The sequence below is a fragment of the Buteo buteo genome, chromosome 18, assembly GCF_964188355.1.
Source record: "Buteo buteo chromosome 18, bButBut1.hap1.1, whole genome shotgun sequence".
NCBI classification, from domain to species: domain Eukaryota; kingdom Metazoa; phylum Chordata; class Aves; order Accipitriformes; family Accipitridae; genus Buteo; species Buteo buteo.
This window is the reverse complement of record NC_134188.1, coordinates 8,792,693-8,805,384: the sequence shown is the minus strand read 5'-3', so window position 1 is coordinate 8,805,384 and position 12,692 is coordinate 8,792,693. Positions and strand designations below refer to the sequence as shown.

Sequence of the window (12,692 nt, the reverse complement as noted above, 5' to 3'; positions counted from 1 at the left end):
ATTTCTACATACAGTGTTCATTGGGCTTTTGAGTTGATCAAGAGAGCAATAGAGTGGGTAAGAAGAGTTGAGAGGCGATTTCCATCTATTTGCTATTGACTTGAACTTGGGAAAGACTGCAGTTCTGCTACCAGGAAGATACCGTGTATCAAGTTTATCTAACATGAATTCTCTTTCTACTTAAAATATTTAATCACATAATTCTTTCAGTTAATAGCAGAGTTAGCTTTCCTTGCAGTTTTACATAAAATGTTTAAATTGAGGACATTTGATCTTATATTATTACTGAATAATAATTCTTACAGACACAGACTTAAAGGTAGGGAAATAAAGGGTCTTTAAGTTAGTAAGTCTTGTTTTTACATGTATCTAGTATTTTACTTACCTGTAACTGTTTAAAATACCTTAATATTTCATTTTTTACATTAATCTCTTTGGTTCATTGCACATTATAAAGGACTTTTATAATATCTTTGTTTTGATTTCTTCTAAAACCTTATATACTTCTTCAATGGCACAGTAAAGAAAGCAAAATGTAGCAATTCAGTTAAATATGGCAGGAGATGTTTTGACAGACGCAAGAATGTGACAAACAAAGAACTAATAAATATCTTCATATCAGTGTTTTCAATTGGATAGTTTTGTAATTCCTACAGCGTGCCTTGTAACGCAAACAGCAGAATAGTTATTTTTCTCCTGCACTGCTTTTCTTATCGGTCATACGTCAATTTGTGAATACAGAGGTCAGTTTTCTTAGGAGGAATGAGCTCTTTTTTTTTTTCCTGCTGTTACTCTGTATTCTGATTTTATTCTGATGAAAAACTAACTGATTAGTTTTATTTTAGACCAGACCAAACACTGAAGCCTAATAACAAAACCAGACTAAAAGCGATTTAGTTTAATTTAATGGGCTTTTCACAGGTGTTTGAATGAACACACTACCTCTTCTAAATCAAGGAGCTGCACAGAATCACACTTTGGTACTTTGTGATCTGAGGAAATGTAGTTAAGACACTTTGTACAATTGCTTGCACTGAGGCGGGATCAACTGTGTACAGAACATACTCTACACTTGTTTGTCCAAACATTGGAAATATTCAGAAGCAGGAGATAGATTCCACAGCCACCACAGGTACTGCGTTACACTGCCCTAGCAAACGGAGAATGCTCCCTAGCAGTAATAGAGAAGTGTTGTAAGAGGTTACTAAGGAAAACTGTGGAATCTCTTGCATAGATGTTTTCATGAGAATTTAAGCAAACATCTGCCAAGGACGGAGTAGATACGCTTGATCTTGTAGAGGAGGTTGCTAAAAGGGATATCCTGAGGTCCTTCTGTTTCTAAGGTGCTCTGAGTCCTTGTTTTCACATGTTTAAGATACTGGCTCTTTTTAGTAAAAATACAAAGGAAGGATTTGCACTACACTTTCTATTTAAGAAAAGGTAGGATACGGGTTTCTTAATAACTAGAAGAACTGTTTAATGTAGACAATGATGAACTAGCTTCTAAATCTGCTGTTAATTCTTTGTATAGTACTAGAGTTACCTTAGAAAGTAAGTGCTGGCAAAAATATGAATAAAAGAAATTTATTTTTTTTCCTTCACCGAATTATTCAAATAGTTGGGTGTTTCCACTGTTGCAACAATACATCCCATATGGGTATGTATGGAAAGCATACATGCAGGCTAAAGCCTGAGTTTCATTTGCATGATATGTGCTCTTTAAGGAACTGTTGCTGAGATACAATACATTAACACTCCGGCTCTAACAAAGGCAGCTGAATAAGCAAATAGGGTGTGGTTTATTTGCTTTTTCTTAAGAGATTGCTGGGTTTTTTTTCTCCTGCACAGAGCTGTGCTTGCCTATAGGCAATTATATTAACATGCAAAATACTACAAAATTTAAAAAGATTCTTTTTCCTAGTGAAAACCCCCATTCCCCAGCAGGACCGCATCCCAAGGTGTCCGTGTACATCTTTCTTGTGCGTTTCCCCAAAACCTCATCCGGCCAAGGGCAAAGACTAACACCTTTGTACCGGGGCACTCAGCACACTTCTGTCCTTTTACCTGGACAAGCCAGGCCCACCCGGGCACCGCACCTTCCGCGGAAAGGTCAACGGCGTCTGAAGGCGCCTTCGGGTGCCCCCGGTCACCGGTCACCACCGCCCTTCCCCGGAGAAGGGCTACTGCGCCAGGCACCGACACCTTACGCGGGGCGTCGGTCACACTTTCGAGGAAGGGGCCCCCGGGCCTGCGTGCGGACCGGCAGCTCCAGCGGTCAGCCGGCGCTCGCCCCTCGCCGACGGGACCGGGGCTCCCGGCAGCCGTAGCGCCGACACCCGCGACGGCCAGCGCCGGAGGGCGGCCGCGGCGGGACGGCACCGGGCTCCCCCCTTCCGCCGCCCGGTTCATGCGGCGGGCATCGGGCCGGCGGAGAAGCCGGCCGGGGGACCCGCCGCCTTCACAGGGGGAGCCCGGCGACGGGACGGGACGGGACGGGACGGGACGGGACGCCTCCGGCCGCCCCCCCGCCACGGCCTCCTGCTGCTGCTGCTGCTGCTGCTGCTGCTGCTGCTGCTGCTGCCGCCGCCGCCGCCCCCTCCCATTGGCTGCCGCGGGCCGCCGCGCGGAGGGCACGAGGGCACGAAGGCCTGAGGGCTCGGGGCCCCGCCCCCGTGCGTCATGGGCTGGCGGGGCGCCGATTGGCTGCGGCCTCCGCCTCGCTGCCTCTTCGCCCGGCGGTGGATGTCGCAGCCGCATTTCACCGTTGTCGTTTGAAATTCGGCCCAAAATGGCGGCGGCGGTGGCGGCCGGGAGCGGGGCTGAGGCGGCGGCGGCCAGGCTGGAGGGGGCGGAGGAAGAGGAGGAGACGGCGGCCGCGGCAGAGGACGAGGAGGACGGGGAAGAAGACGGCAGCGGGGCTGGCAAGGCGGCGTGCGCGGCGGCGGCGGCGGCGGCAGCAGCAGGCGATGGCGAGAGCGAGGAGGAGGAGGAGGACGTGTTCGAGGTGGAGAAGATCCTTGACGTGAAGACCGAGGGGGTGAGTGCGCGGCGCCCCCCGCCGCCCTCCTGGAGCTGCGGCGGGGCTCCCCGGGCGGCGGCGGCGGGTCCTTCGGGGAGGCTGCCGCGCCGTGTGGCGGCGGGGCGGCTGGCGGGCAGCCCGGCCGCCCCCTGACTGGGGCCGGCGGCTGCCCTGGGGTCGGGTTTCGCCCCGCTCCCCGAGGAGGTGCGCGGCAGAACGGCAGTCGGGAGCGGCGGTGAACGGCGCGGCGGCGGCGGGGCGGGCCTGAGAGCGCTGGGTCGCCTCCTGCTCTTCCCTCGCTTTCTGTGCGCGCAGGCTGTGCAGGCTGCACAGGCAGAGGCTGCTGTCGAGGCGGATTTTCCTGCGCGATTCTTTTATACTTGGGCGAGAGGCATGCAAACATAGTAGATCCGTTATTATTGCCGTTTAAAACCCGTTGTGCCTAATTTTGCAAGGAAGCTTTTTGTATCTTTCAGCTTTGGCTAAAGGGACTAAGTCTGGAGTATCTCTACTAACGTTTTTTTTTCTGCATTGTTAAACTACTCTGCTCTTATGGCTGGACTGCAGTAGTGTTTTGAGTGCAGAAATGGGCAGGATTGAATATAATGAAAACTTGGAGGTGGTTTCAAGGTATGTTTAGTGAGACTGTTTACTGGCATATAAAATCTGTGAAGACCCCTTAATGTAAGAGAGACCTCTGCCAATTAAAATGACTAGCTGTAGTGATCTTTGCTTTGTTTAGACAGAAATAGCATACTTTCCCTTCTTTGAAAGCAGTCTAGACTGGTTGAAGTTCGAAAATTTCCTAAACCTCAACTACAAAGAATAATTAACACAACTTTTTTTTTTTAAATTATTTTGTGTCTGAAAATTGTTTATTTTAACTAATTTATGGGTTTTATTTTAGGCTTCAGTCAGGTACAGGATAGTATAGAATTCTGCCTGTTCAGTGTAAAACATCAGGGTTTTCAAACCCTTAGGCTAGAGAACCTTCAGATCAAGAATTTCTTAGATATTTGTGATGCTATCGTGCTTAGGTTGTATTTTGGCTGTAATATCTTGATGGCTTAAGAATGTTTTGCTTTCGAGGTAATACAGTATTATAGCTTTGCCTGTATTAAGTGTTGGCCAAAATAATAAGTCAGGCTTAAAACCAAGAGGACACCCCACCCCCACCAGTGATGGAACCTAAAATCTGTATACTGATGGTGGGGCGGAAGGGGGTCATACCATTGCACATACTTCTAAAGAGTACCAGAATACATCAAGTACCATGTCTTAAAAATGTCATTGGCATGTGCTGGTGTGGTATGCCCCCTCTTTCTATGATTCTCCTCTGAGCAGCCCATTCTGCAGCAGGTTCTGAGCTGTATGCACTTGATGTTTCTAGGCTGGGTCAGTGCAATTAGCTTTACTGTATGTGTTTGCCTTACCCAGTATGTGTTGGTTGTAGCTTTGTAGCATGGGCTCCAGTTGTGTCAGGTCACCTTTCACCTTTCAAGCTCTTCGACTGGGATTGTGCTCCTGTGCTTCAGAAATACAGGGCAAGACAGATACTTGCACCCAGTCCTAACTTCCAGAATGGCTGGAAAAAGCTGTGTGTTACATTCAGTGGAGTCTTTTATGTAGTCTGCTTTAGACTAGTGGTTCCCAGCTTGCGGATTTCCAAGTCTGATACAAAGTCGAAGCAGATACAGCAAGCCAGCACTGTCCAGCACAGCATAAGGCCAGTTGGTGTGTTCCTGTATCACAGTTGCAGAAGTGGGAGACCTGGAGAGCACTGCACAGAGAAGCTCTTTTCATTCACACTCTTGATGTTGCTGGAGCTGGTAGTAGTGGTAGCATGAGAGGCAGCACTCCTGGGATGGGATTGGGCTGGGGAGTTAGACCTGCTGATAAACAAAACATTAACATGTCCAACTTAAGAGAGCAAGCAATAAAAATTTGGAAATGTTTCCTCTCAATATATCTAGAAAGCCTTTCATACTGCACTACAATTATACTAGAACAAGAGGCTCCAATGCAAATCATGACATTTCCCAGTGGAAATGGGTAACCTTAACTCTGCTCTTTAATGACATGGTGATACCCCTTTCCACAGGAGTTGGTTCTAGCCCATCAATAGTTCTTGTAGAGGCTACAGCAGTATAAAAATGCTTGGAACTGTTCTATTATTTGTAAGTGATACAGAGGAAAGAAATAACAATGTTGAGTAAAATAATGTCAACAGATGAGTGTGAGGCTGTGTATGTATCTTCAGTATGATGCTCAATCTCCTGTCTTCACTTACACTGCATTTTTTTTATCACTTTCCATGTACTGGATGTAGAGTCATTCGACAGCCAAATAGTCTTACATATGCATTAGACTTTATTTTATCCAACTTTTTCAATTAATTAAAAAAGGAATTCTAACTCATTTTGTACCCGAGTTACAGGGCTGTAACTATGCAGCTAGCTGAACTCCTGCATCTGAAATGGCATAACCCTGTACCACCAGACAGGTGAGAGGCCAGCTGGCTAGGAAGCAGATTTGTGGGAAAGGAGCTGGGAGTCCCCACAGACAAGGAAGTTGAACATGAGTCAGCAGTTCTTGCAGCAAAGGTGGCCAACAGCATCCAAGAGTGTAGCCAGCAGATCAAGGGAGATGCTTCTTCCTCTCTTCTGAGCGCTGCTGAGATGCATCTGGAGTATGGTGTCAAGTTCTGAGCTCTCCAGGACAGAAGACACGTGGACATACTGGAGTGAAGGGTTATGGAAACATTTTAGGGAGCTGGGTTTGCTCTGCCATAAGAAGAGAAGAATCAAATCATAGGGGTATGTATATCTGCTTAATGGGAGGATGTAGAGAGGACAGAGTCAGATCCTTCTCAGAGGCGCACAGTGAAAGGATGAGAGAGGCAGTGAACACAAGCTGGCATGCAGGGAAATCTGAATAGGTACACTTGACTGCACAGATTTCTGAGCAGCCTGATCTAGTTGGTCCTGCTTTGAGCAGGGCATTTTACTACTTAGTTCTGGAGATCCCTTATGACCTAAATTATTCTGTGACTGTAGTAAGAAGTTACTAGTCATTTATTTCATGTGTAACCCCATTAGAAGAAGGAAAGAGAGACATGTGAACATGATTTTGAAAACTAATTCCTAAATCGAGTATATGGTTAAGCTAAATTATAAGAGGAGAAGTATTAACACTAATGTATCTGAATATAGGCTATTTATTTATATGTCAATGAAGCAAAATACGGAAGATTGTAAGTAGAGTTGATTGCTAAAGTTTAATGGCATATATATACACTTGGTCAAAGGTTAATGGTACTCAGGCAAAAATGTAAATTTATGGATTTAAATACATTTAATAGTAAGTGTCATGTGGCAGTTCTTTTGAAGCTTTCCTTCTCCAGGCTTGTTGAGCAGTGTAGGATCTTTCAGAGCATTATCAATCTATTTCTGAAAGAAAGAGATACTATTATTTTGCTTCTGCAAAGGTGCTTTCCTTCGTACATTTGCTAATAGTTCTTTTTTTAAGTTCAGGAATGGCTATGCTGCCTCGCATTCATTATTTGCTTTTTTTATGTGGACAATGGATTTTCTGAAGTTTGGTGGTACCTTTTGTCATACATCTGTTAAAAGAGACTGCAGGTTTAATCTGTAAGGGTGACTGCATTGATTTCATTGGACATGTCTCTGCTTTTCAGTTAAGCTAGGAGCAGAAGGCCCTGAGTTGCCACTTGTATGGCTATATCAGCAACATGCTGATTCCAAGCTAATAAGCCTTGCCTCTCAGCAAGAAAAGGAGTCCATCTTGAGAAACATAAGGATTCAGACTATTTAGGAGAAAGGCAAGAGATCATTTGGTGGAAAGCTTTTGTGTTGGTTTGGGTTTTGGGTTTGGTTTTTTGGGGGTTTTTAATTAATGGTAAAAAACTTTCTAATCTAGTGAAAAAACAAGGTAGAGACTAAAAGGTGCAATTTCATACTACAGTGAAGTTAAATACTGTTGAAACAGTTGGTCTAGGGCTTTTGTGTGTACTCTCTTAAAATCTTTGTAACTAACTCCACTGAGATGCACACACTTAGATTTTGTCTAGGTTTGACTTCATCTCATTCGTGGGTTGTGTGTTTTGGGTTGGTTTTTTTTTTCTAATTGTTGGTATTTCAGTTTATCAAAAATGGCATTGATTACAAATCTAACATGAGTTATAAATTCCAGTATAAAACTAGGTGAATGGTGTTAATGCATTATAAATCTTATGGTTTTATATCAACTTCTTCAGCAAAGAGAAGCAATTCAAGCTTGACATTTTTATAGAAGAAATATTACAGATTTTACAGAATAGATATTATAAATATTTTGGAAAAAACCACTCCCAACTACTGAAATATTTTACAACCTACTTAGTTCAGTAGGTGATGCAGATGGAAATAATTCTGAGAATTCTTACGTCAACATTGGGTTGAACTCCCATTATATTCATTTCTGTATAAACAAAATGATATATGCACCAAGATCCCCAGGTATTAAGTAGATGATGCAATACTATGCTGTATTGTATTAAATGTTGGGGTTTTTTTCTTACAGGGTAAAATTCTCTACAAAGTACGGTGGAAAGGATATACCTCTGATGATGATACCTGGGAACCAGAGGTTCATTTGGAAGACTGCAAAGAAGTGCTGCTTGAATTCAGAAAAAAAATTGTGGACAATAAGCCTAAACCTGTTAAAAAAGACATACAGGTGTGTTTCACCTTTCAGTATCTTGCACTGCTGACATATTCCCTATCTAGGCCCTACTAATGAGGAGAGGGAGAAGGGAAGACATTTGAGATATGGAATTAAGAAGACTTAAAGAATCTCTCCTATCTAAAAGTGTTTTGTTTCATGTGAAACTGACTCTTGTTGCTGCTTTCTGGTGAGGGATTTTTTTTTTTTGTTAATTGACAAGTTTGCTTGTAGGCTCTAAAGCCGTCTAAACTTTATTTCAGTTTTTAATGGAACTATATAAATGATGTATGGTCATTTTAGTTTGCTTTTGACAACATAAACAACCCCCTTTCCCTACCCACATGTATATTGTCTTGTCAGTGATGCTGGGCACTGTTCATTTTACCTTCCTGCTTTCTACAGCAGATTGGTATTTTTGCCTGTTAACCATTAAATTTGGTAAGATAGGAATATATAAAAATTAATTGCAAGAAGGCAGCATATGGCTTTTTTTTTTTAACTGCTCAGTCAGTTTTAAAATGAAGCGTAAGAATCTTTTTCGAAAACTGGTACCCTACTTCTGGGAAACCTATAGGTAAATTGTACAAAATCAGGTTAATCGGTTTTGATGTAAAATAGTTCAGATTTAGGTTCTCTTCTGGAGTTGTTGGATGTCTGATTAGTTTACTTCACTTGTTTATGTACTGATTCTCATCCAAGCAGCTAGTAATGTAATTTAGGTAAGTGAGCTAGAATTGCATTTAGAAATTTTACAATTTGGCAATGAGGAATTATGTTTGCAGTGATAAAAAGATTAAAGTGTTTAAAAATTTACTTCTCCCAAGCACCACCACCATTGCCATTTTTGTATAGTTTACACCAAAGTGATACAGTTTAATGGTGAAATAAATCTTTTCTTTTTTTCCCTACCTTTTAGAAACTATCTCTAAATGATGATGTATTTGAAGCAGAATCTGACAGTGACTGGCAAAGTGAAACGAAAGATGATGTTTCACCAAGGAAGAAAAAGAAGAAGTCAAAAGATGGAGAGGATAGAAGTCCAGATGATCTGAAGAAGAAGAAGTCTAAGTCTGCAAAACTCAAAGAAAAACCCAGAACAGAATGTGAAAATACCTCAGATACTTTGGTTTTAGATTCAAAACCAAAAAAAAGGACTTCAGAAACCAAGGAGGATTCAAAGGACCCAAAGAAGCAAAGGAAAGAAGATACTAAAGAAATCAAGAAAAAGAAGGGAGAAGTTAAAGATTTTAAAATAAAATCTAAAGAGGATTCTAAAGAAAATAAAAAGTCACGGAAGGAGAAGCATGGAGATATTCAGTTTGACTCAGAATCAAGTACTCTAGATGATGTATTTTCTCAAGGAACTGATAATGAAAATTCAGACTTAAATTCTGAAAACAAAGACGAGAAGCAAAAGGTAATAAGTGGAGAAGAGATATTGGAACAAGAAATTACTGAAAAAGATTCCATTGCCGATAGGCATCTTGATGGATCAGCAAGTAATGAAGATGATAGTATTGATGTTAAAGTTAAAAGAAAGAAGAAAAAAACTCAGAAAGCTGAAGATTATAAAGAGGAAGGTAGAAAAGTGGAAACTCAAGACACCTATTTAGAGAGGAAAAGCATGCACAAAAAGCAAAAAGGTCAAGAAAAAGTAAAAATGGTACCAGGAGAGTTGGAGAAAGTGTCACCTGCTCCTTTACCAGTGCAGAAGGGTTTGAAATTGAGTGCTGATGAAAGAGGGCTCAAGTCCACTGATTCAATTGGGGAGGTAAGCAATGTTAAGGCATTGGGGTGGGGGCTGGGGATTAAACCAAACATCTTTGAGGTACAGATACCTCAAAAGGCTACCGTTCATGATGGCAAAGAGAAAAATACAAATTGGAAAGTTCATGAGCTGTATGAAGCTAAAGAAAGGCTTATGTTCTGGTTTCGGCTGGGATAGAGTTAGTTTTCTTTCTAGTAGCTGGTACAATGTGTTTTGGATTCAGTATGAGAATAAAGTTGATAACACGCTGATGTTTTCAGTTGTTGCTAAGCAGTGTTTATATTAAGGATTTTTCAGCTTCGCATGCCCAGCCAGCAAGAAGGCTGGAGGCTCACAAGAAGTTGGGAGGGGACACAGTCAGGACAGCTGACCCAAACTGGCCAAAGGGGTATTCCAGACCATTTGACCAGTATATAAACTGGGGTGAGTTGACCTGGGGGTGTGGATCACTGCTTGGGAACTAACTGGGCATTGGTCAACGAGTGGTGAGCAGTTGCACTGTGCATCACTTGTTTTGTATATTCCAATCCTTTTATTAATATTGTCATTATTGTTATTATTATCATTATTAGTTTCTTCCTTTCTGTTCTATTGAACTGTTCTTATTTCAACCCATGAGTTTTACCTTTTTCCTTCTGATTCTCTCCCCCATCCCCCTGGGTGAGGGGGAAGTGAGTGAGCAGCTGCATGGTGCTTAGTTGCTGGCTGGGGTTAAACCACAATAGCCCACTGCACAATGTGTAGGAGAGACTGAAAAATTTCTCGATTCTGAACACTATAAAGGAGGGAACACTTTAGGAGAGAAGGGTGTCTTTAAATGTGAAAGTATTGAATTTCTCCTGTTTGCTATGTGTACTTACTTAGAATGCAATTTACTGTTCTTCCAAAGCATGCTGTCATTTTGTGCCAGTTTTGACTGGGATAGAGTTAATTTTCTTTGTAGTAGCTAGTATGGGGCTGTATTTCAGATTTGTGCTGAAAACAGTGTTGATAACACAGGGATGTTTTCGCTCCTGCTGAGCAGTGCTTACACAGAGCCAAGGGCTTTGCTGCTTCTCACCCCACCCCACCAGCGAGCAGACTGGGGGGGCCAAGGAGTTGGGAGGGGACACAGCCAGGACAGCTGACCCCAACTGACCCAAGGGATGTCCCACACCATATGACGCCGTGCTCAGCATGTAAAGCTGAGGGAAGGAGTGCTTTACCTGTTAAACTGTCTTTATCTCAACCCATGAGTTTTCTCACTTCTACCCTTCTGATTCTGTCCCCCATCCCACTGTAAGGGAGGTGAGTGAGCGGCTGTGTGGGTCTTAGTTGCTGGCTGGGGTTAAACCACGATACATTTTTAGCTTTGTTCCCTCCAGCTTCAACAGTTGTCTCAGTTTGACTTTTTTCTACTTGTGTGGTAAGACATTCAGTCTTGAGCAACTATCCATCCAACACTGCACAATGAAGTGCACTTTTGAGCTAAACCACACGCTTGATCTCTCTCAAAAGCCAGCCACTCTGTTATACCTACATATGCTACCACCTACCTGAGAATTGGAATGCTGAAATGACTTCTAAACCCCAGTCTCCCAGATAATTGTGCAGCTGGCTTGTCTTGTTATATAAGCACCCCAGGAATTCTAAATTGCTTAGTTTCATATTAATTACAAATGCTGTACCTGTTCTAAGAAATGAGCTAAGCAAATACTGGAATATTTATTTTTCCCTATTATTCCAGTAGTATTTTAAGAAAAGCAGGATGATAAAGGTAAAGGAAAAAAAAAATGGAAAAAATAAAGCAATGTTTCTAAGAATATAATTTCTTGCAGCTGCTTCAGGCTGTTCTAATACAGTTTGCAGTTATAAAACTTTGGCTGCTCAGAGAAATCCCTTTCTGATTTGTAACAGGATTGCAGCCAAAACACCTTGATAATTACTGGATTATGTCCCACTTCTTCTGAGGCCATAATTCCATGGCAGCAAGTTTCTTCTGGAGGTTCAGTGGTGGTCCTCTGCTTAAGATTGTTATATGTATGGAGTAGGCCACCTTAAACATAAGGAAGTTGATTTGGGGGTAGAGAATTACGTGGCATAATCTCAGAGTAGAGCTACACAAAATAGTGTTTTTGCAGGAGCTTAGTGGTGAAAGCTCTTGTAAACAAGGTTAAGCAATAATTATGAGGCATAGCCCAGTTTCAAAAAGTTATTTAATTAACTGAAATGGTATGGCCCTTTATTACTCAAGTATTTTCTTGTAGTTCAAGGCTATAGCATTCATAAGAGAGACATCAGTGATGATAATCACATAAATCTTTGGAATTCTGTTTTATTTACCAGCAGTATAAAAATACTGTCACCTCAAACATGAAGAAATCAACAGCAGATGAAAGTTGGTTTGCTTATGGCTCTTCAGCCAGCACTCTCAGTAAGTTGTCTGTATGCATTTCTCATAGTCGTGCTCCATGGAAGGTCATGCTCCAAGGTACCAAGGAAGCAAGGCAGGCATTCTGGTCTTTGCTTTTTTCTAGTCTAGGAGGCTTAAACAATGTTTTTGGTAACTGGTTAGTTATTCTCTAGAGCAGCTGTGGACTTACTACATGAGTGGGTTTGGTGGAGAGTTCTGGATGTCTTTTGGCTTCACTAAATTGTTGGCCCAAGCAGATTATTCTTTTCAAATAAAATCATAGTGTATGTTTCAGCTACCTGTCTTTCCTTATGTAGCTCTGATTACAGAACACTGTCATGTCAATTTTATAATACAGCATTCTCTGTTTGGAGTCAGTTTGCATGTGGAACCATTCTTTCCATTTGATTTACCTCCAAAAATAAATGTGCAGTGTACATTGTGCATCTGATCAGTATTGGAAATCTGGAATAGAATTCAGGATTACTGATTTTAACAGCCTCTCTGTGTAGCAAATACCTGGTAGTCCCTTTAGTGAGTTATGGATCTCCTCCTAAATACCGGGCATCTGCTGGGATTAACAGCTGTCTGTGCTACTAGTTAATCATGTCACTGATCAAAAGCTGAGGTTTTGTTGGGGGGAGTGAGGGGGGGGAGAAAGATGATTAAATATCTCAGCTCTGCTAACACATTATGATACACCAAATTAATCTATTATAATTGAAGTTTTCCCTATGCCAAAGAAGTGGTGGCATTTAATGATAAATTCAATCTGTAATTCTTGTGGG

At 42.2% G+C, this 12,692-nt stretch overlaps 2 protein-coding genes across 4 annotated transcripts in view; both read left to right on the top strand.

Annotated features, from left to right (window-relative positions):
* The window catches only part of PARP4 (poly(ADP-ribose) polymerase family member 4), a 31,580-nt gene extending 30,924 nt beyond the window's left edge, over positions 1-656 (top strand). Inside the window, 1 exon segment of the mRNA XM_075050584.1 lies at positions 15-656. Coding sequence (XP_074906685.1) covers positions 15-162 — 148 coding nt within the window. The 3' untranslated portion in view covers positions 163-656.
* Positions 657-2,041: 1,385 nt separating this feature from the next.
* Positions 2,042-12,692, top strand: part of MPHOSPH8 (M-phase phosphoprotein 8) — a 28,106-nt gene continuing 17,455 nt past the window's right edge. For 2 of the 3 annotated variants that reach the window (XM_075049959.1, XM_075049960.1), the window contains exons 1-3: positions 2,042-3,037; positions 7,601-7,756; positions 8,661-9,515. In XM_075049959.1, coding sequence (XP_074906060.1) covers positions 2,408-3,037; positions 7,601-7,756; positions 8,661-9,515 — 1,641 coding nt within the window. In that variant the 5' untranslated portion in view covers positions 2,042-2,407. The remainder of the gene's footprint in view (positions 3,038-7,600; positions 7,757-8,660; positions 9,516-12,692) is intronic. The other variant, XM_075049958.1, reaches the window with a different exon arrangement.